Genomic DNA, 27541 nt, shown 5'->3' on the forward strand with positions numbered 1-27541 from the left:
CTCTCTGTCCTCCTCTGTCCCAATGGAAAGAAAGAGTGACGGCTTCAGATGTAGATCTGATTCAGATTCATTTATCTATCAGATGTACATAGAAACACAGTGAAATGGGCTGCTTGTGTCAACAACTAACACAACCAGGTTCAATTCCCACCACTGCTCTAAAGAGCTTGTATGATCTCACTGGTTTCCTCTGGTTTCCTCCCACATTCCAAAGACATATGGGTCACATGGGTGCATTTGGACGGCACAGGCTCCCAGGGCCTGAAAGGCCTGTTAGAGTGCAGTATCTCTAAATAAATTTAAAAAAGTAAAATCCTAAGGATGTGCTGGGGGCAGCCTGTGAGTGTGGCCACACATAGCTTACCCAGCTCTGTCCATTGCTGCAGTTTTCCAGTCCTGGCAACATCGCTGTAAATCTCTTCACCATCCTCTCCTGTGTAATCACATATTTAATGTGGTGACCAACACTGTACACAGAGCTCAGGCTGCGGCTTAACCAGCCTGAGTGCTGATTATTTTGTCGTAAACGTAACATTGGATATTCTGAAGCTGGCGGTGAGGAGGAAGCTCTACAGGCAGAAATGACTTGCACTTGCACGTTTGAGAAACTGGTAATTATCAGAACTGTAGGAAGCGATGATTAGAGGCTGTGGGCGTCTTGGGTGATGCTTCATTTTAAGTCCCACATCAAAAGGAGGGGTTGCCCTCCATTACATCAAGCTTAGAAAAGCATGGGCAGAGAGTATGATGAAAGCTGACTTCTCGCATCTTGTGTAATCTCACTTCTACTCACGTAGAACAGCACAGGAACATGCCCATGATCTTGTGCCAAACTAATTAACCAGTTATTTAACATCCAACTAAGCTAATCCCTTTTGCCTACACAATGTCCATATTCCTCCATTCCCTGTGTATTCGTGTGCCTGTCTAAGAGTCTCTGAAACGCTGCTGTTGTATCTGCCTCCACTACCAACCCTGGAAGTTCCACACACACCACTCTGTGTTCAAAACCAACTTGCCCACACATTTCATTTGCAACCCCCTCACATCTGAATTGCATGCTGTCTGGTATTAGACAGTTCAACCATGGGATAAAGATATTGACACTCTATTTATAACTCTCATAATCTTACAAACTTCTAACTTCTATAAGGTCTCTAGAGGTCCCCTAGCAGCCCCATGATGTTGTGGCAAGCTAATCAAACTTCCTGCTGCTGTCTCCCTCCAAACCGTTTCAAAGTCAAATTATTACATATGTCACTATATGCTATCTTGAGATTCATTTTCTTTCAGGCGTTTGCAGGAAAGTAAAGAAATACCTCCTGCCCAATGGCAGCAGCGAGAAGGGGGTATGGCCTGGATGGTAGGGGTCCTTGATATGGGTGCTGCTTTCCTGTGGCAGCACTCCACTCAATCGTGCTCAATAATGGGGATGTTTTCTCCTGTGATGGACGGGACTGGACGGTATCCCCCACTTTTTGTAGCCTTTCCCATCCCTGGGCAGGATATGACGCAAACAGATATTCTCAACCTTGTCAAAGTTTTAAGTGACATGCCGACTCTGCAAACTTCTAAGAAAGTAGAGACGCGTAGAGTGCTTTTGGAGGAAGTGCTCGAGTCTGTGCAGGAACACTAGAAATGTGTTGGTCTTTAATAAGGAAATTGTTATTGTGAGTTGTGATTGTAATGTGAACAGTTGAGTCTGGAGGGCTGTACTGAAGGACAGACTGCTATCCAACAATAACATGTACAGAGTGAAAAGGAAGAAGAGGCATTTGGCCCATGTGTCCCTTCAACTTCAAACTTCCTCCAAGCAGGTTATTTATGGGCTTTCCTTACATTTTTCCTTTGGAATCAAGCTCTCTTTAATGCAAAGTGTATAAATAGATTTGAGCCTGTTTAAGAAGAAGAATAATTTCTCTCTTGCTATAGGTGTGTAAGGGATCTGTAGTAAATACATTTCATGAACAACAGCATAACATGTCAGCAGAAATCAGCATCGGGTATGTCAAGTATTACATAACAATTCATAAGAGTGTTACAGTGAGGGCAAGGCATTGGGTATGTTGAGTATTAGACAACTATTGGTGTATGCCAGAGGATGTCACAGTGAGGGGTGTGGGGAGTATCACAGAGTCACAGTGAGGTGTGTGGGGAGTGTCAGAGTGTCACAGTGAGGGGTGTGGGGTGTGTCGGAGAGTGTCACAGCGAGGGGAGTGGGCTGTGTCGGAGAGTGTCACAGTGAGGGGTGTGGGGTGTGTCGGAGAATGTCACAGTGAGGGGTGTGGGGAGTGTCGGAGAGTGTCACAGTGAGGGGAGTGGGGAGTGTCAGAGAGTGTCACAGTGAAGGGTGTGGGGAGTGTCGGAGAGTGTCACAGTGAGGGGAGTGGGCTGTGTCGGAGAGTGTCACAGTGAGGGGTGTGGGGTGTGTCGGAGAGCGTCACAGTGAGGGGTGTGGGGAGTGTCGGAGAGTGTCACAGTGAGGGGTGTGGGGTGTGTCGGAGAGCGTCACAGTGAGCGGTGTGGGGAGTGTCGGAGAGTGTCACAGCGAGGGGAGTGGGGTGTGTCGGAGAGTGTCACAGTGAGGGGTGTGGGGAGTGTCGGAGAGTGTCACAGCGAGGGGAGTGGGGTGTGTCGGAGAGTGTCACAGTGAGGGGTGTGGGGTGTGTCGGAGAGTGTAACAGTGAGGGGTGTGGGGAGTGTCGGAGAGTGTCACAGTGAGGGGAGTGGGGAGTGTCGGGCAGTGTCACAGTGAGGGGAGTGGGGTGTGTCGGAGAGTGTCACAGTGAGGGGAGTGGGCTGTGTCGGAGAGTGTCACAGTGAGGGGTGTGGGGAGTGTCGGAGAGTGTCACAGTGAGGGGAGAGGGGAGTGTCGGAGAGTGTCACAGTGAGGGGAGTGGGGAGTGTCGGGCAGTGTCACAGTGAGGGGAGTGGGGTGTGTCGGAGAGTGTCACAGTGAGGGGAGTGGGCTGTGTCGGAGAGTGTCACAGTGAGGGGTGTGGGGAGTGTCAGACAGTGTCACAGTGAGGGGTGTGGGTGTGTCGGAGAGTTTCACAGTGAGGGGTGCGGGGAGTGTCGGAGGGTGTCACAGTGAGGGGAGTGGGGAGTGTCGGACGGTGTTACAGTGAGAGGTGTGGGGAGTGTCGGACAGTGTTACAGTGAGGGGTGTGGGGTGTGTCGGAGAGTGTCACAGTGAGGGGAGCGGGGAGTGTCAGAGAGTGTTACAGTGAGGGGAGTGGGGAGTGTCGGAGAGCGTCACAGTGAGGGGTGTGGGGTGTGTCAGAGAGCGTCACAGTGAGGGGAGTGGGGAGTGTTGGAGAGCGTCACAGTGAGGGGTGTGGGGAGTGTCGGAGAGCGTCACAGTGAGGGGTGTGGGGTGTGTCGGAGAGTGTCACAGTGAGGGGTGTGGGGTGTGTCGGAGAGTGTCACAGTGAGGGGTGTGGGGAGTGTCGGAGAGTGTCACAGTGAGGGGTGTGGGGTGTGTCGGAGAGTGTCACAGTGAGGGGTGTGGGGAGTGTCAGAGAGTGTCACAGTGAGGGGAGTGGGGAGTGTCGGGCAGTGTCACAGTGAGGGGAGTGGTGTGTGTCGGAGAGTGTCACAGTGAGGGGAGTGGGGAGTGTCGGACAGTGTCACAGTGAGGGGAGTGGGGTGTGTCGGAGAGTGTCACAGTGAGGGGTGTGGGGAGTGTTGGAGAGCGTCACAGTGAGGGGTGTGGGGTGTGTCGGAGAGTGTCACAGTGAGGGGAGTGGGGAGTGTCGTACAGTGTTACAGTGAGAGGTGTGGGGAGTGTCGGACAGTGTTACTGTGAGGGGTGTGGGGTGTGTCGGAGAGTGTCACAGTGAGGGGTGTGGGGTGTGTCGGAGAGCGACACAGTGAGGGGAGTGGGGTGTGTCGGAGAACGTCACAGTGAGGGGTGTGAGGTGCATTGGAGAGTGTCACAGTGAGGGGAGTGGGGTGTGTCGGAGAGTGTCACAGTGAGGGGTGTGGGGTGTGTCGGAGAGTGTCACAGTGAGGGGTGTGGGGAGTGTCGGAGAGTGTCACAGTGAGGGGAGTGGGGAGTGTCGGACAGTGTTACAGTGAGAGGTGTGGGGAGTGTCGGACAGTGTTACAGTGAGGGGTGTGGGGTGTGTCGGAGAGTGTCACAGCGAGGGGTGTGGGGTGTGTCGGAGAGTGTCACAGTGAGGGGTGTGGGGTGTGTCGGAGAGTGTCACAGTGAGGGGAGTGGGGTGTGTCGGAGAGTGTCACAGTGAGGGGTGTGGGATGTGTCGGAGAGTGTCACAGTGAGGGGTGTGGGGTGTGTCGGAGAGCGACACAGTGAGGGGAGTGGGGTGTGTCGGAGAACGTCACAGTGAGGGGTGTGAGGTGCATTGGAGAGTGTCACAGTGAGGGGTGTGGGGTGTGTCGGAGAGTGTTACAGTGAGGGGTGTGGGGAGTGTCGGAGAGTGTCACAGTGAGGGGTGTGGGGTGTGTCGGAGAGGGTCACAGTGTGCGGTGTGGGATGTGTCGGAGAGTGTCACAGTGAGGGGAGTGGGGAGTGTCACAGTGATGGGTGTGGGGTGTGTTGGAGAGCGACACAGTGAGGGGAGTGGGGAGTGTCGGAGAGCGTCACAGTGAGGGGTGTGGGGTGTGTTGGAGAGCGTCCCAGTGAGGGGTGTGGGGAGTGTCGGAGAGTGTCACAGTGAGGGGTGTGGGGTGTGTCGGAGAGCGTCACAGTGAGGGGTGTGGGGTGTGTCGGAGATCGACACAGTGAGGGGAGTGGGGTGTGTCGGAGAGTGTCACAGTGTGTGGTGTGTCGGAGAGTGTCACAGCGAGGGGAGTGGGGAGTGTTGGAGAACGTCACAGTGAGGGGTGTGAGGTGCATTGGAGAGTGTCACAGTGAGGGGTGTGGGGTGTGTCGGAGAGTGTCACAGTGAGGGGTGTGGGGTGTGTCGGAGAGCGTCACAGTGAGGGGAGTGGGGTGTGTCGGAGAGCGTCACAGTGAGGGGTGTGGGGAGTGTCGGAGAGCGTCACAGTGAGGGGTGTGGGGTGTGTCGGAGAGTGTCACAGTGAGGGGTGTGGGGAGTGTTGGAGAGTGTCACAGTGAGGGGTGTGGGGTGTGTCGGAGAGTGTCACATTGAGGGGTGTGGGGAGTGTTGGAGAGTGTCACAGTGAGGGGTGTGGGGTGTGTCGGAGAATGTCACAGTGAGGGGAGTGGGGAGTGTCGGAGAACGTCACAGTGAGGGGTGTGAGATGCGTTGGAGAGTGTCACAGTGAGGGGTGTGGGGAGTATCACAGAGTCACAGTGAGGGGAGTGGGGAGTGTCGGACAGTGTCACAGTGAGGGGTGTGGGGAGTGTCGGAGAGTGTCACAGTGAGGGGTGTGGGGTGTGTCGGAGAGTGTCACAGTGAGGGGTGTGGGGAGTGTCGGAGAGGGTCACAGTGAGGGGAGTGGGGAGTGTCGGGCAGTGTCACAGTGAGGGGAGTGGGGTGTGTCGGAGAGTGGCACAGTGAGGGGAGTGGGGAGTGTCGGACAGTGTCACAGTGAGGGGAGTGGGGTGTGTCGGAGAGTGTCACAGTGAGGGGTGTGGGGAGTGTTGGAGAGCGTCACAGTGAGGGGTGTGGGGTGTGTCGGAGAGCGTCACAGTGAGGGGTGTGGGGTGTGTCGGAGAGTGTCACAGTGAGGGGAGTGGGGAGTGTCGGACAGTGTTACAGTGAGAGGTGTGGGGAGTGTCGGACAGTGTTACTGTGAGGGGTGTGGGGTGTGTCGGAGAGTGTCACAGTGAGGGGTGTGGGGTGTGTCGGAGAGCGACACAGTGAGGGGAGTGGGGTGTGTCGGAGAACGTCACAGTGAGGGGTGTGAGGTGCATTGGAGAGTGTCACAGTGAGGGGTGTGGGGTGTGTCGGAGAGTGTCACAGTGAGGGGTGTGGGGAGTGTCGGAGAGTGTCACAGTGAGGGGAGTGGGGAGTGTCGGACAGTGTTACAGTGAGGGGTGTGGGGTGTGTCGGAGAGTGTCACAGCGAGGGGTGTGGGGTGTGTCGGAGAGTGTCACAGTGAGGGGTGTGGGGTGTGTCGGAGAGTGTCACAGTGAGGGGAGTGGGGTGTGTCGGAGAGTGTCACAGTGAGGGGTGTGGGGTGTGTCGGAGAGTGTCACAGTGAGGGGTGTGGGGTGTGTCGGAGAGCGACACAGTGAGGGGAGTGGGGTGTGTCGGAGAACGTCACAGTGAGGGGTGTGAGGTGCATTGGAGAGTGTCACAGTGAGGGGTGTGGGGTGTGTCGGAGAGTGTTACAGTGAGGGGTGTGGGGAGTGTCGGAGAGTGTCACAGTGAGGGGTGTGGGGTGTGTCGGAGAGGGTCACAGTGTGCGGTGTGGGATGTGTCGGAGAGTGTCACAGTGAGGGGAGTGGGGAGTGTCACAGTGATGGGTGTGGGGTGTGTCGGAGAGCGACACAGTGAGGGGAGTGGGGAGTGTCGGAGAGCGTCACAGTGAGGGGTGTGGGGTGTGTTGGAGAGCGTCCCAGTGAGGGGTGTGGGGAGTGTCGGAGAGTGTCACAGTGAGGGGTGTGGGGTGTGTCGGAGAGCGTCACAGTGAGGGGTGTGGGGTGTGTCGGAGATCGACACAGTGAGGGGAGTGGGGTGTGTCGGAGAGTGTCACAGTGTGTGGTGTGTCGGAGAGTGTCACAGCGAGGGGAGTGGGGAGTGTTGGAGAACGTCACAGTGAGGGGTGTGAGGTGCATTGGAGAGTGTCACAGTGAGGGGTGTGGGGTGTGTCGGAGAGTGTCACAGTGAGGAGTGTGGGGTGTGTCGGAGAGCGTCACAGTGAGGGGAGTGGGGTGTGTCGGAGAGCGTCACAGTGAGGGGTGTGGGGAGTGTCGGAGAGCGTCACAGTGAGGGGTGTGGGGTGTGTCGGAGAGTGTCACAGTGAGGGGTGTGGGGAGTGTTGGAGAGTGTCACAGTGAGGGGTGTGGGGTGTGTCGGAGAGTGTCACATTGAGGGGTGTGGGGAGTGTTGGAGAGTGTCACAGTGAGGGGTGTGGGGTGTGTCGGAGAATGTCACAGTGAGGGGAGTGGGGAGTGTCGGAGAACGTCACAGTGAGGGGTGTGAGATGCGTTGGAGAGTGTCACAGTGAGGGGTGTGGGGAGTATCACAGAGTCACAGTGAGGGGAGTGGGGAGTGTCGGACAGTGTCACAGTGAGGGGTGTGGGGTGTGTCGGAGAGTGTCACAATGAGGGGTGTGGGGAGTGTCGGACAGTGTCACAGCGAGGGGTGTGGGAAGTGTTGGAGAGTGTCACAGTGAGGGGTGTGGGGTGTGTCGGAGAGTGTCACAGTGAGGGGAGTGGGGAGTGTCGGAGAACGTCACAGTGAGGGGTGTGAGATGCATTGGAGAGTGTCACAGTGAGGGGTGTGGGGAGTATCACAGAGTCACAGTGAGGGGAGTGGGGAGTGTCGGACAGTGTCACAGTGAGGGGTGTGGGGTGTGTCGGAGAGTGTCACAATGAGGGGTGTGGGGAGTGTCGGAGAGTGTCACAGTGAGGGGAGTGGGGAGTGTCGGACAGTGTTGCAGTGAGAGGTGTGGGGAGTGTCGGACAGTGTTACAGTGAGGGGTGTGGGGAGTGTCGGAGAGCGTCACAGTGAGGGGAGTGGGGCGTGTCGGAGAGCGTCACAGTGAGGGGTGTGGGGCGTGTCGGAGAGTGTCACAGTGAGGGGTGTGGGGTGTGTCGGAGAGTGTCACAGTGAGGGGTGTGGGGTGTGTCGGAGAGCGTCACAGTGAGGGGAGTGGGGAGTGTCGGAGAGCGTCACAGTGAGGGGTGTGGGGTGTGTCGGGGAGTGTCACAGTGAGGGGTGTGGGGTGTGTCGGAGAGTGTCACAGCGAGGGGTGTGGGTTGTGTCGGAGAGTGTCACAGTGAGGGGAGTGGGGAGTGTCGGACAGTGTCACAGTGAGGGGAGTGGGGTGTGTCGGAGAGTGTTACAGTGAGGGGTGTGGGGTGTGTCGGAGAGTGTCACAGTGAGGGGTGTGGGGTGTGTCGGAGAGCGACACAGTGAGGGGAGTGGGGTGTGTCGGAGAACGTCACAGTGAGGGGTGTGAGGTGCATTGGAGAGTGTCACAGTGAGGTGTGTGGGGTGTGTCGGAGAGTGTTACAGTGAGGGGTGTGGGGAGTGTCGGAGAGTGTCACAGTGAGGTGTGTGGGGTGTGTCCGAGAGTGTCACAGTGAGGGGAGTGGGGAGTGTCGGAGAGTGTCACAGTGAGGGGTGTGGGGTGTGTCGGAGAGTGTCACAGTGAGGGGTGTGGGATGTGTCGGAGAGTGTCACAGTGAGGGGAGTGGGGAGTGTCGGAGAGTGTCACAGTGATGGGTGTGGGATGTGTCGGAGAGCGACACAGTGAGGGGAGTGGGGTGTGTCGGAGAGTGTCACAGTGTGTGGTGTGTCGGAGAGTGTCACAGCGAGGGGAGTGGGGAGTGTTGGAAAACGTCACAGTGAGGGGTGTGAGGTGCATTGGAGAGTGTCACAGTGAGGGGTGTGGGGAGTATCGGAGAGCGTCACTGTGAGGGGTGTGGGGTGTGTCGGAGAGCGTCACAGTGAGGGGTGTGGGGAGTGTCGGAGAGTGTCACAGTGAGGGGTGTGGGGTGTGTCGTAGAGCGTCACAGTGAGGGGTGTGGGGTGTGTCGGAGATCGACACAGTGAGGGGAGTGGGGTGTGTCGGAGAATGTCACAGTGTGTGGTGTGTCGGAGAGTGTCACAGCGAGGGGAGTGGGGAGTGTCGGAGAACGTCACATTGAGGGGTGTGAGGTGCATTGGAGAGTGTCACAGTGAGGGGTGTGAGGTGCATTGGAGAGTGTCACAGTGAGGGGTGTGGGGTGTGTCGGAGAGTGTCACAGTGGGGGGTGTGGGGTGTGTCGTAGAGCGTCACAGTGAGGGGAGTGGGGTGTGGAGAGTGTTACAGTGAGGGGTGTGAGATGCGTTGGAGAGTGTCACAGTGAGGGGTGTGGGGAGTATCACAGAGTCACAGTGAGGGGAGTGGGGTGTGTCGGAGAGCGTCACTGTGAGTGGTGTGGGGTGTGTCGGAGAGTATCACAGTAAGGGATGTGGTCAATGTACTTTGTGTGTATATATGCGTATATAACTGCATCTGTGTTTACATGTCTCTCTGTGTGTTTGCATTACTGCTCTCAAAATTCCCTTGCATTTTGAATTCCATTCTTTCAGAGGACTGTCGAGTCAGTGCACAAACAGATTCTGTTCCAGTTACACCAGTGACTCCGCTCAGTTCAGTGACGAGGAGCTGGAAGAAACAAGTTATTATGATGCTCACATTGCAGGATTTTCCTATCAAATAGCCCCGATTGGGAGGGGGGAGGAGAGAAGCAATGAAAAGACCCCAGAACTGAAATAATCAGGCATGTGGAAGTTTCGCTCCTCGTGTGATGGTGAACTGTCCGTGTGCTGAACTCTCCTGTCCCTTTTCCTCAGTCACACAGACTGCTGCCTGCCTTCATTTTCCACAAGTGCCATTCACATGTCTGCCCTGGTCCCTGAGCTTATTTGTTCCAGCTGTTAGCTTTTTGCTGTATAAAGACCTTTTTGTTGCTGGTGCAGTGTTGGCAAGATGTTTGAAGCTGGAATCTGCTGTGTGTGACTCCCTGCCTGTTCCCATAGTGGTGGACACTCAACCCAAATAACGAAAGGTTCACAGCATTACTTTTGCTTTGAGGGGATTGGGTGAAGCAGCTAATAATAAATAATTTGGTCATCAGGTCAATATAATTGTAGTTTCTTTCATGTTCATGAACACCAGGGCTGGGTTGACAGCACCAAATTAAGTTGCTTTATTCCAGAGTTTTAGGAATTAATGGCTTCAGCGCTTTGAGATCCAAATCCATGAATTATCAGAGTGATTGATTCTTAAATTCAAATTTTAGGTTAGAGGAAGTTTGCAAGCAGGATTATATGATATGTACAGCATAGAGGTTCAAAGTTGGTTGGTGTTGGTACAGGTGCTCTACACCGGCCCCTCTCCTCACCTTGACATCTCTTATAATCTTCACTTTATCCTGATGTGTTTATCTCACATTATTCACTTTGAGCCAAGCTGGATGGCACCACATTCCTACCATTCTTCAGTTTCTTCTGCTCTGGATTTATTAATGCCTCCCATTTATCATGCCCTATTTTGGTGTCTCATGCGAGAAAATGTTCTCCCTCTCTCTCTGTCTCTCTCTCTGTCTCTGTCTCTCTGTCTCTGTCTCTCCGTCTCTGTCTCTCTCTCTCTTTGTCTCTCTCTGTCTCTGTGTGTGTCTCTCTCTCTCTCTTTGTCTCTCTCTCTCTCTCTGTCTCTGTCTCTCTCTGTCTCGCTCTCATATATAATTAATATATCTACACCATGAAGTACCTTCTGTCATCTTGAAACAGTTCAGTCATTCATCCTGATTGTATTACTTTATAAAGTAAAATTCTTTCCCCGAGGACAGTTCAGTCGATGATGTGTGTATATGTGTGCACACGTGTACATGCATGTGTCTGTTTGTGTGTGTGTGTGGTGTGTCTGTGTGTGTGAGAGAGAAAAAAAACTGGATAGGCTAGGACTTTATCCATTGGCGTGTAGGAGACTGGGAGGTAATGTCTCTATGTGTATGAGTTATGAGAGACATAGATAGGGTGAGAGTACGCAGTGTTTTTCCCAGGGTTGGGGAATTAAGAACATGCTATTTATGATTTAAATTGAGAGGGGAAAGATTTAATAGGAACCAGACAGGCAACTTTTTTTTTACACAGATGATGATCTGTATATGAAATGATCTGCCAGAGGAAGTGATTGAGACAGGTACAATAACAACTTTTGTAAGAGAGTTGGACAGACAGGTACATGGATAGGAAAGGTTCAGAAGGTTATGGGTAATACAGAGGCAAATGGCTCTAGCTTGGGCTGTCATCCTGGTCAGCGTGGACCAGTTGGGTTGGATGGCTGTATAACTGTGACTTTAATGATTCTGATTTTCTCACTCTTGTTTACTGGGGGGCGGGCGTAGAGGAAGCCTTGTATGTAATAAACTCGGTAGCAGTGCTAGTGCACAGTCAACAAGCCAGGAACTTCATTTACATTTGACATCTGTGTGTAATAAAGCCGCTGTTCTTCGAGGGTAGAGGTCACATTTAAACATAGTTTTGCAGCTGGACTCCCACACAGTAACTGGATGGTGCTTCAAGGGTCTGACGGGTGCAAGTCCGGGATTCTTTTGCACAGTGTGAAGTCTCAACACTTTGCAGGAAAAAATGTCTGGAATTTCTTCAAAGAAGCAAAGAGAGAAGAGATGGTGACAGAAAGTAAGAGAGGAGGGCCCCAAGATAGCTTTCACGCTCAGCCCCGTCCAAGATTCTAGATTGTTTATTGCCATTCTCCAGTACTTCGGACCTGATGCAGCATAAAAAACACAATAGTCATATAAAAACCACAGTAGGTATAAATAAAAAAGCAATCCTATAAATCATAAGTCATTGTTGCATGTGGCCATGTATACATGAGATTAGTTTATGTACATGGACTGGTAGTATGTACAAAAAATGACGCTAGGTGCAGGACTATCTCAACATTCAGAGAATATTTATTATTATCAAAGTACGTATGCAGTATACAACTCTGAGATTTGTTTTCTCCAGACAGCCACAAAATAAAGAAAGCCATGGAAGCTGGCAACATGAACATCAACCCCACCCCAATACACAAAAAAACAAATCGTGCAAATGGCAACAAGAAAGAAGCAACAAAAACACAGAAAATAGAAGTTAAAATTGAAAGAGTCCAATTGAATTACAGTCTAATCCATAAATCACAGACCCAGAACTTCAGTACTATTCTCCAACAGCACCAAGTGAGAGAGAGCCTTCCTTCAAAATCATGGGCCTTCCCTCAGGAGCAGCGAGTGAGAGGCTGGTAGATGGTGCTGAACCCTCGCTCACCTTCCGTATTTGCCTCGATCTTTCAATCTTCCTCACGCTTTAATTTGCGATTGTGTTGATTGTGGCTCATGCCCCCATCTTTAAGTTGCTAGGTCTGGAGGTCGTTCGCCTGCTGGAGTCTTCTTGGAGACAGCAAAGCACTGGACTGCCCAATCAATCTTCAAACTCTAGGTCACAGGCTCACACTGTACCAGAAACACATTTAAAATAAAAAGAAGACGTAAAAGAAGTGAAAGAAATAGTTCCATGGACTATCTGAAGGATGTCGCCTGAGGTAGCGTTGTCCGCTGATGCCATCTTGACTGGATATCTAAATGTGAGGTGACTCTGACAGGGACCACCACCGCATCACCAGCACCAGCCTACCCACCATCAAGGACGTACACTCAGTGACCACTCTATCAAGTACAAGAGTGGATCCAGGTGTGGTTTCTGCTGCTTCAACCCATCCACTTCAAGGTTTGATGTGTGGTGCATTCAGAGATGCCCTTCTGCACATCATTGTTGTTACGCATGGTTATTTGAGTTACTGTCCAATAACTGTCAGCTTGAACCAGTCTGGCCATTCTCCTCAACAAGGTGTTTTCACCCACAGAACTACCACTTACTGGATGTTTTTGTTTTTGCACCATTCTCTGTAAACTCTAAAGATTGCTGCGTGTGTGAAAATCCCAGGAGATCTCCCTTCTCTGAGACGTTCACACCACCCTGTCTGGCACCAACAATCATTCCACTGTCAAAGTCACTTAGATCATATTTCTTCCCCATTCTGATGTTTAGTCTGAACAACAACTGAACCTCATGACCGTGTCTGCATGCTTTTATGCACTGAGTTGCTGCTACATGATTGACTGATTAGATACTTGCAATAATGAGCAGGTGTAAAGGTGCACCTAATGAAGTGGTCACTCAGTGTATATATCCAGAGAAGTCCCAGAAAAAGGCCGACAATATTATGAAGGATCCCACCCAGCCACCCTGCTCATGGACTACTTGTCCCACTCCCATCAGGGAAGTGACTGCACAGCATCCATTCCAGGACTACCAGACTAAAAACCGTTACTTCCCTCAAGCCATCGGGCTGATCAGCCTCCACCCATTAACCCATCTGACCAATCCCCATCACCACTACGTAGACATCAACTAGTGTCACTTTATGTATATACAATCAGTCTATGTATTTAACAGTTCCTTGTACATTGTGTTTTATAGGATTGCTTACATTTTTAAATTTATTGTCAATTTTTTGTTCTTTTATTATGTTCTTCATGCTTATTGTGTTTTTATGTTGCATTAAATCTTGAGTAACAATAAATTTGTTCTTCTTCTCTCTTGTACTGAAGAGGGGTGGCTCCGGAGAGTTATGCTTTTCAGTACAAGTGACCCGGGTTCAATTCCTGTTGCTGCCTGTAAGGACTTTGTCCGTTCTCCCCATTACCCTGTGGGTTTTCTCCGGGTGCTCTGGTTTCCTCCCACAGTCCAAAGGCATACCAGTTGGTAGATTCATTGGTCATTATAAAATTGTCCTGTGATTAGGTAGGATTAAATCAGAGTATTGCAGGGCAACACAGCTCGAAGGGCCAAGGGCCCATTTGTTTCATGCTGTATCTCTAAATAAAAATAAATAAATAACAATAAACAATTTTCAAACTTGAAATGACAAAGTGACAGTTGGCAAGAGGGACTCTTCTAGGTCACAGCAAACCTAGAAGTGGTGGCAGGGGTTTGGGGGGTGTGGAGAGGAGAGATGGGATCCAGCTCCCACCTCTGGAAGCATTGCAATGGAAACTCCCCACCAGCTTTCAAGTCTATAGCCACTTTACCCGATGTGTTAATTGCTGGCCTAAGTCCGGGTCAGTGTGAAGTTCCTGCAGCTACAAGGGCCATATCAATTACCGCTGTATGATCACAGAGTTTTTCCTTTTCCAATCCTCCATTTGTGGATTATTATGAGTGCTTAGGTTTTGTGTATCCTATCTTCAACAACAGGAAAGCAACCAATAGGTAATCAAGCTGTGTTTCTGCCATCTTCCCTCTCCTGAGTGCACTCCATGACTTCTGTATACAGGATCTCTTTGCTCTTTGACTTTGTAATGGGAAAGGCATAGCCAAACTGTAAAAAGCTCAAAGGCGAGCTTTACTTGCTGCATGCACATCGAAACTTCAAAACATACATTGAAATGTGTTCTTTTGCGTCAACAACCAACACAGTCTGGGGATGTGATGAGGGGTAGCCCACATGTGTCACAATGCATTCTGGCGCCAACGTAGCATGTCCATAATGTTCAACAGAACAACACAAACAGTAACAACAACAGTAAACCAAGCCCCTTTCCCACCCACTATCACTTTCACATACACGTGCGCCTCCAACTGCAGGCCCAGGACAGGCTGCCTTCAGGCCACCAATCCTTATCCCCAGACTCACAGACCTTCAATCTCCTGAAAAGCTAACACAGGATCTTCGACCTTTGGGTCTTCACCTCTGGACTCACTGGCTTTGACCTCTGGACTCGCTGTGTTTTTTGACTTCATCCTTTGGCTTTGCCCTCTGAACTTCACTGACCTCTGAGTATTGGCTCCAGGATTCAGTAGGACAGGTGTTCACCAGAACAAACTTATAGGAGCTCTGATTCAACTTTTTGCTAGGAGATGAGATCAAAGGAGCCCTCCCATAACAGGGTGTGGGGCCCCTGCCTGGAATGTAGTTCAGAGCTGCCAACTTTTGGAGGAGTCAAGACTGGAACTAGAGTGGGTTTGGAATCCATGCTAATGAGCCAGATGGGAAATTACTAATGCCGACTCAGAAGCAACAGAAAGCACAGGAGGAACTGAGCAGGTTGGGCATGATCTATGGTGAGGAAATGGACAATTTATGTTTCGAGCCGATAGCCTTCAAAACGACTGGCTGAGCAAGAATTGTCACTGGAGGTATGGATGGGCTTGTGGTCATGGAACAGTTTAGGTCTGCCTCAATTTAAGTTACCCTGACCCATATGTCTTTGGATTGTGGGAGGAAACTAGAGGACCCAGAGGAAACCCGTGTGGTCACAGAGGGAACATTCAAACTCCTCACAGGCGGTGGAGGGAATCGAACCCTGATTGGTGATCGTTGACAATGCAATGCAATTGCACTAACCACTACACTACACGCATTGCTTTCCAAGAGTTTGTGCCTCCTGTGTTTGACCCAGTGGCCTTTAATGGAAGCTCTGCATGGGAGGCACTATCAGGCTTTATGACTGCGGAGAACCTCACATCTGTGTGTATATTCACTGCCCACTCTCTGCAAATAAACAGCCACGTAGAACTTCTGTGAGCACTGATTCTCCTTTGGAGTATCTTATTTCTAATTTCCAAAAGACAATGTCAGCTATTCAAGGAGCAGTCAAAGTTTGGAGTAGATTTATTATCAAAGTATGTAGTGTATACATCACCATGTACAACCTAGAGATTCGTTTTCTTGCAGGTATTTACAGGAAAATAAAGAAATACAGTAGAATTTAGAAAAACTGTAAATAACAAAGACTGACAAATAACCAGCATGCAAAAGAAGACAAATTGAACAAGTAATAACACAGGACAACATTATTTTTCAGAAGGGTTGCGTTCTCAGATTTTTTTTGTTTATAATAGATGGCTTGGAGCTGAACACAAATGTAATTTCAGTCTACTTGTATTATGTAGCAATTTGGAGAAACAACAAATTAACTGTTATTGAATATAATGCATTTAATTACATAATGGTGCTGACGTTTTGCAATAATTCGACTAAGCTAAGAATATTTTGTTGATGATTTTCATTTGTAATCAGTTTCTGAGGCTTCTCGCCTGAGTGTCTAACAATAATTGGCCAGCATTGATGGATTCCAATTGCCCTGATATCGTTTCTCCATGACCGCCATATCCTGGTGAAACCTTTCACCATGCTCATCACTGACAGTGCCAAGATTTGCAGGGAAGAAGTCTAAATGGGAATGCAGAAAATGAATCTTTAGTGACATGTTGCACTTCATGGTTTAGTATGCTTGAAGCATGTGATGAACCAGCTGCACATAGTTTGGTACTCTGTAGTTGCCAAGAAAATATTCAACAACATCCTTGAATGCCTTCCATGCAATTTTCTCCAGTCCCACTAGAAGTTCTTCGAATTGCCTGTCATTGATGACCTGTTTGATTTGTCGACCAACAAAAATATCTTCCTTTATCTTGGCATCAGTTATTCTGACTTGAATTAAGGTAGGTCACATCCAGAATTATTTCCAGGTAGCAGATGATTTCCTTCCACGCTGCTCTGATGTATTGGGAAATCGCGTACTAGGCAAATTACAGCAGTGGTTTGCCATTGCCTTCTGCTGGGTGAGTTTATTTTAAGAGATCACCAGCTCTTAATGGGAGCCGGCTGGATTTGAACTTGGGACCTCTCACCCCGAAGTCCAGCACTGATGCCACTATGCCACCAGCTGACTTGAATTATGAAATGAAATAACAAATGCAGGTGGCCCCCGCTTTTTGAACGTTCAATTTACGACAACTCACTGTTACGAAAGACTTACATTAGTACCTGTTTTCGCTAACCAAAGAGGATTTTCGCTTTTACGAAAAAAAGACGCCCGCTTTATACGTGTGTTTGCCCGGAGAAAGACTACAATGACCGTGAAGCTTCGTGCGGGCAGTTGTTTGCGCATGCGTGTACGTGCCGATTTTTTTCTCCAAATCGATTTTGGTTCGCTGCCTTCCCGAGTTTGATAAGTGAAACTACACCGTACCTACAATATTTCTACTTTATATAGGGTGTAAATTTATCATATCATTCCTGCTTTTACTATATGTTAGTGTTATTTTAGGTTTTATGTGTTATTTGCTTTGATTTGGTAAGTTTTTTTTGGGTCTGGGAATGCTCAAAAATTTTCCCCATATAAATTAATGGTAATTGCTTCTTCGCTTTACGACATTTCGGATTACAAATGGGTTCATAGGAATGCTCTACCTTCAGATTGCGGGAAAAGCCTGTATCGGTGATTCCAAACAAAACTCTGCATGCTAGAGAAATGACATGGGAAGTTTTATGACCAGCAGCCCAAAAACCATAAGATGCACCCAAAAGTATTCAGGAAGCAAAATCTTTGTTGTCCCACACATTTGTCCCATGTAAATAAATAATGCTGAATTGTAGAGTCCTTGAAAGTGAGTCTACAGGTTGTAGAATCAGTTCAGTGTTGAGGTGAATGAAGTTATCCATGTCAGTTCAGGAGTCTGATGATTGTAGTGTAATTACTGTTTCTGAACCTGGTGGTGTAGGACCTAAGGCTCTTGTACCTCCTACCCAATGGAAAAGAACATGGCCTGGATGATGGAAGTTCTTGATGATGGATGTTGCTTTCAAATGACACAGCTTTTTTTTAAAAAGAAGAATTTATTCTGCAACTTAAGTTATCTGTTGGAACTTCTCCAAATGCCAAAGTTTTCCTGGGATTCTGTATGCAGTTTGTACTTTGGTAGTGTGTGATTGTTGAGTTAACTGATCCTCCCATGGCCCATGGGGTTGCTGGTTGATACCACACAGAGGTCATGTTCACAAGTACAACAATCTGTGCTTTCCATGAGCTGTGACTGGAATTTAGGCCCGTAAGAAGGGATGTGCTGGCATTGGCTAGGGTCAAGGAGAGGTTTATGAGAATTATCCTGTGGATGAAAGGGTTAACGTATGAGAAGCATTTAATGGCTCTGGGCCTGTACTCACTGGAGTTTAGGAGAGAATGAAGAAGAATTGAAATATACTAAATATTGAAAAAGCCTAGATAGAGTGGATGCAGAGAGGGTATTTCTAATAGCGGGGAAGTCTAGGACCAGAGGGCAAAGCCTTGGAGTACAAGGATGTCCCTTTAGAACAGAAATGAGGGTTTTGAATCAGTGGAGTTCATTACCACAGATGGTTATGGAGTCCAAATCATTGGGTATATTTAAACAGAGGTTGATAGGCTCTTAATTAGTAAGGGCATCAAAAGTTATGGGGTGAAGGCAGGAGAATAGGATTGAGATGGAAAATAAATCAGCCATGATTGAACCGTGGAGCAGACTCTGTGCTGAATAGCCTAATTCTACTCTTATGTTTTGTGGTATAATTATATATGGAGGGACGAGACTATTTGGAATGACCTTGCAGGTCAGCCTCGTCATCCAAGGGGCATGGATTCAGATGTTGCTTGAGCAGACATGAGCACAGAACCTTCTGCCAGGAAAATATTGAGATGACAACAGTGACAGTGAACAATGATCTTCCAGCAATGAACTCATGTCCATGTCTGCCCCCACTACCTCAGCTGCAGAACATTGATCAGAGGAATTGTCCTCCGTGTCCTTCACGCCACTGGAACAGTCCACCCACCACCCTATTTCTGTTTGCGATTTGACTGTGCTCTACCTAGGAGCAGTGACCACACCAGCCTTATTGTCAGGGAACTTTGAGATTGGGAAAAAAACACTATAAATACAATATCTTTGTCCGCTTCTGTAGGGTCTTCAGAGTCACTGAGCTGACTCCGGGTTGGTCTGCAACGGAACTGCCACACAACACTCCCAGCGTGATAACCCTCACAGACACCGATGTTCCCTTGGACCCCGGACTGACACAATCTATTAAGTTTGGTAAGAATCAAGGGTTAATGTGCCAGTGTTTTTAACAGGAAATTTGTGAGAAATGCTGAAAATTGTTTGTGCAAAATGCAGCTAACCAGAGACATTACTCATGAATAATCAGATTTCCAATTAGGATTTCAGATTCAGGTTTATTATCACATCTACATGGAAATATTTTACAGAGAGATGCATCCATTATGTTAACACCACCATACTTAATGATGTGCTGGGAGCAGCCCACAAGTGTCACCACACATTCCAACGCCAACATAGCACACCCATAAGCAACAATTATAACAGCAGAACAGAATAAAGCAATGGAAAGACAAGCCTCTTTCCCAACCTCCCATTCACACAAACAGGCAGGCCTCCAACCCCAAGCATCTCCTCATTTCTCCCCAGGTATCTTTGGTGTGTCCCACCAGGTGATCTGCAATGTTAGGCAGTTATTTCAGGAGGATACCTCAATTGGCAAAACAGGACCATGCCCAAAGATAGACCCTGCAGTCAAAGGCTATCCTCAACCTCTGAAATGGAAAGAGAGTGGCTTGCGCAGTCTCCAGTTTGGCGGCATGGACAATAATTTCAATAACATTGGTAACCACTCCTCTGTGTTTCCTCCTTTCACCCACTTTCTTTGTCTTACCCCATTCTTGAGGCCCTCTCACCCCTTCTCCCCTGCCCTCAGGACCTACCCATCACCTCCCTCTGGTTCCCAACTCCTTCCCTTTGGTCCATGGTGGAAAACCTATGGCACATGCAAACATTTTGATGGCACACAGCAGGCAGTGCCACCCCTCGATTCTTTAAATCTCACCCATAATAAAAAGATACGTACATCATGATTGCCTTCACAGCCAAGTGAATCAGTGAATGTTTTTTTTACAACCCGAAAGCAGTGAGATATTTTCACAGGAACCATTTCACGTTGGCTTGTCGCCAGCTCGATGGTTGTGGGAACACATTTTGAAATCCTCGCTACCTGGTATACATATCAGTAAATGGTTACAATAACAACACTATCTAGAAATTGTGTTATTTCAAAAGATTAATATTAATAATTTTTGAACGGGTTCTCTAAAATGCTTCATTTATTTCAATCTGTCTCTGTTATACTTTTATTAATAGTAAAACAATGAATACATATAAATAATCAACAAAGCTCATCCTTTTTCCTTATAAGTCCATAATTATTGTTACTAATTCATTAATCAATGATAATCTCTGTTCAAAATTATCATGACACACAAGAGAATTTGTTAGATTATTGCAAATTTGGATATGCTCTCAGAAGGGTTTGCCACCCCTGCACGAGATTGTGGTCCTTCCTCATAAAGCCCTTGTAGTGGCTGCACTGAGCTTCAGCATGTACTCCTGCATCCTGCAATGTGCCCACTAGCAGCATTTATATATTCACCTGAGTTCTTGGAGTTCCCTGTTCTGCAAAATCAACTGTCTATTAAGGAAGTGTATTTTGGTTATTTTCATCGCTGAAGTTTGCAGCTCACCCTCCCCAGCAGGGTGTCTATGCCACACTTTTAATTAAGCTACGGGGGTACAGCCTTTGGTTTTACCACGGGAAGGAAGATTTCCCGTTATAATTACAGCCTAACGTTGAAAGCAGAAACACATGAGATTCTGCAGATGCTGGAAACTGTGAACAACACACACAAAATGCCAGAGGAACTCAGCAGGTCAGGCATCGTCAATGGAGAGGAATAAACAATCAATGTTTCGGGTTGAGACCCTTCATCAGGATTGGAAAGGAAGGGGGAAGAAAAGTGCAGACAAACAACCAATGTGAAAGAGAAGACAAACTGTGCAAACATAAATAAACAGATAGATGAATAAATACAAACATAAATAAATGACTGAGAACATGAGTTGTTGAGTCCTTGAAAGTGAGCTTATAGGTTGTGGAATCAGTTCAGAGTTGAGGTGAATTAAATTATCCATGCTGGTTCAGGAGCCTGACAGTGGAAGGGTATTAACTGTTCCTGAACTTGGTGGTGTGGAACCTAATACTCATGTATCTCCTGCCGAATAGAAGAAAGCATGGTCAGAAGGACAGGAGTTCTGGATGGTGTTACGTTCCCCAGTAACTGGGTAGTTTTCCAGCAAAGATAGATGGATCCACCGAAGCCTGATGCTACTATTTTCAAATGTTTTTATTTATAAAGGGGCACAAACGTATGGTTAATACAAAACATTCAGATCATATACGTCGTCACAACTCAATCTAAAGCACAGGTATAGTAATAATCAATCAGAAATAAGCTCTACAGTTGTCTAGGGGTAATGTAGATATATATTGTTTACTGGATATTTAAAAGTCTTTTTGCGGTCACTGCAGTTCCACCAGCCGCCGTCGGTTGTGGTGTCGCGTTGGTGCACTTTTGTTAGAACGAGAGAGAGAGAGAGAGATGTCATTAAACAGCTTCACCTGCCCGGGTCCCTACGGAGCACCGCTGTGGAATCAGAAGAGCAGGCTTCCCGGTTGTTAGTTAAAAGCGATTGTCCGTGATTCCATCCACAGACTCCCGATCCGGAGTCTAACGCACGTGGCTTCCTTCAGAATGGCGTCCCGCTCTGACGGGAAGCACTATCATGTCTTCTTCGTGTGTCTCCTTGGTGCGTCTGAGGCCCCGCCTCGGCAGCCCACCTTTTTATCTGGACTGGCAGGGTTGTAGATGTCAATCGGGGGGGGTGGGGGGGGTGAGGCGATCTTTCCCCCATTCCCTATCTCACATGGCCCTGAAGGTCTGCACGTAGCCCACGTCCTTATTCCACAAAAGGTGCCTCCCAAGACAATGGCTGTGTCCAAGGCTTTGTCTTGCTGAGCGGCCAATCCACATTCCAGACCGTAAGGCTCTCTCTCTCTTGCGATTCTCCCAAAGGAGGGGGCTGAGGTCATAACACCTCCCCCCATAGCAGGTTTTTTACCAGCGGTTAAAAACAGGTTGGTACAGAGTTGTACAGGACTTTTTTTTTTGAATCTACATACTACACAAGCTTTTCTCTTCACAGAGTACTACCGTGATACATTCAAGTCAGTATCTAAACAGGTAACAAGTACAGTGCCCCTTTCTTTAATATCTTAACCTCACGTGCTGTACTAAAGTCTGGTAGCATCAAACTTCAGCTCAATAACCACCTTATTTATTTATTTCCTTCAGCAACATAACTAAGGAGGTGTGATCTTAGCTTAGGTGCATCTACAAAAGTTTATACAAATACTAATCGTTTCGGTCGTGGTATTTCACCGGCAGATCTCCAAAGGGGTTGTCTTTATTTTTCACAGGCTTTGGCGCGAATCCGTACAACCGGCGTTGCTGTTTAAAAATGGCATTTCTATTACCCATCGCCTTTTCCTGGTGAGTCCCCCCCGTGGGGAACGTGAGTAATTTGGCGAGGTACTCTCCCGCCTTTCCTTCCCACAAGAGTTATTCTCTTAACTCCCCGTCCCCAACCTAGTCCATCAGGGGAATTTCCACCCAGGTAGTTAACCCTTTTTCCAAGACCATACAGGCTGATGTGTTTCAGTGCGAACCTTTTCCTCCGGCCGCATTTAAATTTCGGCTTCCTCGCAGCGCTTTCTTGAATAACAATAGCGTGTGAGGCACCTTTACATTCCAAATCAGCCTGTACTCGATGCGCAGGCATCAATCTAGACTTTAACCTTTTTTCATTTGAGTTGGGAACTACAGATTTACCGTTCTCCTCCACAACAACAGTTATCTCCCCATTCGTAAACTCCACATTAACTCTGATCACTCCTCTCAGCACAACCCTCTGGGAACTCGCACTCCCCAAGGTTAACCCTTTCTTTCCCGAACCAAGTCTATCTGCTCTAAAAGGACGACCGTCTCGTCCAGCTGAGTCAAATACCTCAGACTTTTTCTGAGCTCCGTGACTAGGTTCAGGACTACGTGCATCCCCATCTTGGACACACTCAAATGGGGCATTGGCCTCTTCCAGGCTTTCAATACCCGTACCCTTTTCAAATTCTAAATTCCCCTGATCCTCCCAGTTACTCTCTGGGCAACTCACTTCCGGAGTAAACTCAACCCCATCTGCCAACCCAGCAGACTTCTTCAAGGTAATGGCATCCTTTTCATCTAGGACTGCCCTCATTTCATTATCGGGAACACTTTTAGAATTTTCAACTTCTTCAAACAGTCCTGCCAAACCAGACAGATCATCCATGTCCAACCCTGGACATTTTAACAGCTTTATCTGTTTCTCATCTTTATTTCCTACCTCTAGGACCTTTCTCTTCGCTAAGGGAGGATCTACCTTCTCTCCCTTACCCCCTTTTACGTTACTGTTCCTCGTTCTACCACCCTCGAAACCCTCGTGGCACAGGGTCGGTAAAAACGTCTGAGCCAATTTTAAACTGCTCGCTTTCTCAGCTGCCGTTCTCGACAGGCTGCGAGTGTCCGCGCATGCGGGATAGCTCGGGGACTCTATGGGCGGGGCCTCAACACGCACCAGTTGGTGGGTCATAGTCATGGCCGACCAAACTTTTCCTCCTGCTAAATCGTTCCCAAGGAGGACATCCACATCAGTTCTCGGGTATTCTGATGGCACCCCCATTTCAACTGACCCACACACCAGCTCACAATCCAAAATGACCCTACGCAAAGACACCCTTTCTGACCCTTTTCCTATTCCTCTCAGGGCTACCTCACCCGTCGGAGGTCCGAATTGTAATACGTTACGGCTAATTAATGATAGCTCCGCCCCCCGTGTCTCTCCAAATCCGTACGGGAATTGGCGGGTCCCCCTTCCTCACTGACACGGTTCCGTGTGACATATAAATCTCCGACCCCTCGCGCTCTCTGCTCCCCTGGGACCCTCTTGTCGATTTTCTGATTACCACTGCACACCCGATAGGGATCGCTGCTTTCCCTCTCTCTGGCTCCTTTCTTGGAGCAAAGCATTTAGATGCAATATGACCCACCTTTCCACAATTAAAACAGGTCATGCCAGGACCTCTCCTGCCGTCTTGCCTCTCCTCCTCAATTTTACCTCTAGCTCCCAGCGGGATCTCCGCCTCAGCCGGCGGACTTTCTCTACCGTTCCCACGGTCTCTCTGGTAACTTTTTGGCAAGGAAAACTTTGTCTTGTGGGTTAGGGCATATTCATCTGCGAACCTAGCCATCTCTGAGATGGACTGATTCGTCCTCTCATTTAAATACATTTGGATCTCTTCCGGAACACAACCTTTAAATTCTTCAATCAAAAATAACTCCCTGAGACGCCCATAATTCTCGGCCACCTTTTCCGCGGTGCACCAACGATCCAAGAGCACACCCTTCTCGTGGGCTAGCTCGGTATACGTTTGATTCCACCCTTTCCTTAAATTTCGGAACCTTTGTCTATACGCCTCAGGTACTAACTCGTAACCTCGGAGAATGGCCTCCTTTACTTGATCATAATTCCCTTCCCCTTCTGGGGTCAACGCGGCATATGCCCGCTGTGCTTTCCCTCGTAACACACTTTGTAACAACGCCACCCACTGCTCTCTGGGCCACTTCTGATTCACTGCCACCTTTTCAAAAAGCAAGAAATAACTATCAACATCCGTCTCCTCGAACGGGGGGACCAACCTCAACTCCCGACTAACATCAAACCCCTCCTCTCTCTCTTGCCCTTGAGCTCTTCACTCTTGCTTTCGCCTGTCCAGCTCCAATTCATGGCTCCTTTGTTTCTCTTTCTCTTCTGCTTCTGCTTCTAGCTGCTTTAGCTGGAGCTCATGACCCCGTTTCATCTCTAATTCCTTTAGTTTGAACACCTGCTCCCTTTTCCTTTTCAGCTCGTTCCTCAGCCTTTTCCTTTTCAGCTCATTCCTCAGCCTTTTCCTTTGCAGCTCGTTCCTCAGCCTTTTCCTTTGCAGCTGCTTCTAGCTGCTTTACTTTAAGATCATGGTCCAACCTTACTTTCTCCAACTCTGTCCCACTCGCTAATCTCTTTTCGGGGATATTTTCCAAATCCTCAGCTGCAAACACCTCCTTTTCAATGTAATACTGATTTATGACCCCTCGCACTTCCTGCTTTTTCATTGATGACCCAGACCGTAAGGCTCTCTCTCTCTTGCGATTCTCCCAAAGGAGGGGGCTGAGGTCATAACAATGGGTAGAGAGAGAGAGTGAGAGAAATTCTATTGTGTGTGAGGGGGTGCTCGGGCAGTATCTATGGAGGGAAATGACCAGTTGATGTTTCAGGTCAAAACATAAGAACATAACTAATAGGAGCAGGGGTAGGCCATCTTTCCTTTCGAGCCTGCTCTGCCATTCAGTAAGATCATGGCTGATTTGGCCGTGAACTCAGTTCCACCTACCTGCCTTTTCCCCTAAATTCCCCTGCTTTGAAAAAAAATTGAATTGTGTCTGAAATACTTATATTTAATGAGGTAGCCTCCACTGCTTCCCTGGGCAGAGAATTCATCAGGGCTGCAAAGGGTGTCAAACCAAGAAGTCAGCTCTCCCTCTCCCTCCATAGATGCTGCCTGACCTGCTGAGTTTCTCCCGCATTTGGAGCGTTCCTCTTGATTTCCAGCATCTGCAGTCTCTTGTGTCTCCCTCTTCATTCTAAGATACACAACTTTATCATCTGCTGCTGGACGTGACTGTGTTCATCTCCAAATTAACTCTGATCAGATGTATGCTGAACTCTCTGCTCGTTGCCCAATGGCCTATACTCCCAGCATGCGATGTGAAAAAGAGGAAGTAAATGGGTGAATAATAGTGGAGAGTTCAGAGCAATTTGTCACCAGAGGCCAAACTCAGGCCTCCCCTGAGCCTTACCATCTGTGATTCATAATAGAACTCAAAATAGAAGATCCTCATTCATTTTTATAATCTGTAGGCGTTAGTTCTCTGGTGCTAGAGAAGAAACAATTGTAACCAACAAAGCAGCCTTTATTGGATGCATCAATGTTCCTTTGTGACTTAGGAAGCATAGCAAAGGTTCACCAAATTGTCCAATAAGGATAAACTGCAAACAGGGATTTTATTCTCTAAAGTTCAGTGCCTTATTGAAATGTACTTGAGACCATACTGCAGAGGAGCAGAATTAGGCCATTGGCCCATTATAGAGTCATGGAATCATAGACGACTATAGCACAGAAACAGACCCTTTGGCCCATCTAGTCTGTGCTGTATTGTTATTCTGCCTAGACATGAACCTGGACCATAGCCCTCCACTGCTCTCCCATCCCTGTACTTTAAACTTATTTAAATGTTGAAATTGAGCCCTCATCCACCACTTCCACCAGCAGCTCATTCCATACTCGCACCACCCTCTGAGTGAAGAAATTTCCCCTTAAATATTTCACCTTTCACCCTTATGACCTCTAGTTCTAGTTTCAATCAACCTCAATGGAAAAAGCCTGCTTGCTTTATAATCTTGTATAGCAGATGAGAAATTCCTCCTCATCTTAGTTTTAATGGGATTTCCTTTATTTCTGAGGCTGTGCCTTCATATCCTAGACTCTCCTTCAGATGGAAACATCCTCTCCACGTCCACTCTATCCAGTCCTGGCTGATTCGCATAGAACCAGCACAATCAAAATAAGTGGTTGACCATTTGAAGTGGGACAAGGAGAAGTCTCTTATCCGAGGGCAGCGAATGGTCGGTGTCTGCTGTCACTGAGGATATCTCAAGTTCAAGTTCAAGCTTATTGTCATTATTTCCATACACATGTATACAGCTAAATGAAACATTGTCCCTCCAGGGCCATGATGCAAAACACAGTACATGTGGTTATGGTTCAGCACATACAGTCACAAAACAATATTAGCACAAGTCCCTGAGTGGCACGGCCTGAAGACTGACAGGTTGACATAAAGTGCAAAGAACACGCACAAGATGCTGGTGGAACACAGCAGGCCAGGCAGCATCTATAGGAAGAAGCACAGTCGACATTTCGGGCTGAGACCCTTCGTCAGGACTAACTGAAAGAAAAGATAGTAAGAGATTTGAAAGTGTGAGGTGTGTGTTTATGTGAGACAGAATAATGTACTGAGACTATTATAATAAAACAAGCAGTGTTATGAATATGTGAAACAGCGGCAATAAAAGATGCCAAGTGACCACTGCAAGATGAGAGTGTGCCATATTTAAAACAGAGATGATTAGATTTTTAGATATAAAGATAATCAAGGGATGTGGGTAAACATAATAGCAATAAGGTAAAACTTTGGCTGTTATCTGTTTTTTTATTTTATGTAAATATACAACACAATAACAGACCTGTGTTAGTCCTGACGAAGAGTCTCGGCCCGAAACGTCAACTGTACTTCTTCCTATAGATGCAGCCTGCTGTGTTCCACCAGCATTTTGTGTGTGTGATAGACCTTTGAGCCTGGTTACACACAAGTGACCAAGTAACCTACTAATTGGTACATCTTTAAAATGTGGGAGGTAACTGGAACATGCAGAAGAAACCCATGCAGTCACGGGGAGAATATACATACTGCTTAATACTGTGGTGGGAATTGAACCTGGGTCACTGGCGCTTTAATAGCATTGTGCCACAGTATGCTACTATGAATGGTGGAAAAACCTAGAGGGGTTGAATGGCCTTGCTCTAACTTAAGTCCCCTATGGTACTATCTTTGAAGATGAAACCACGCGATGGACATACATCATGTGCATTCCACCCTGTTTAAAAAAAAAAGCTACCTCCAACATCCCCCCCCCCCCGTATTCAGATTCATTTATTTATCAAATGTACATTGAAGTAAACATTCGGTGGCCACTTTATTATGTACACCTGTACACCTGCTCATTAATGTAAATATTTAATCAGCCAATCATGTGGCAGCACCTCAGTGCATAAAAGCATGCAGACATGGTCAAGAGGTTCAGTTGTTGTTCAGCCCAAACATCAGAATGGGAAAGAAATGTGATCTAAGTGACATTGACTGTGGAATGATTGTTGGTGCCAGTCGAGGTGGTACCTCAAAAAC

The 27541-nt window shown here is 48.1% G+C and overlaps 1 protein-coding gene across 6 annotated transcripts in view; it reads left to right on the plus strand.

The window, feature by feature from the left end:
* The window catches only part of kank2 (KN motif and ankyrin repeat domains 2), a 156606-nt gene that overhangs the window by 31801 nt on the left and 97264 nt on the right, over positions 1-27541 (plus strand). For 3 of the 6 annotated variants that reach the window (XM_073069035.1, XM_073069042.1, XM_073069034.1), the window contains exon 2: positions 18445-18575. The exons of 2 other annotated variants lie outside the window; for them this stretch is intronic. In XM_073069035.1, the coding sequence (XP_072925136.1) occupies positions 18445-18575 (131 nt within the window). Of the gene's footprint in view, positions 1-18442; positions 18576-27541 lie in introns of those variants that run through there. One more of the 6 variants, XM_073069036.1, reaches the window with a different exon arrangement.

This window comes from Hemitrygon akajei, chromosome 16 (genome assembly GCF_048418815.1).
Source record: "Hemitrygon akajei chromosome 16, sHemAka1.3, whole genome shotgun sequence".
In the NCBI taxonomy this organism is placed as follows: domain Eukaryota; kingdom Metazoa; phylum Chordata; class Chondrichthyes; order Myliobatiformes; family Dasyatidae; genus Hemitrygon; species Hemitrygon akajei.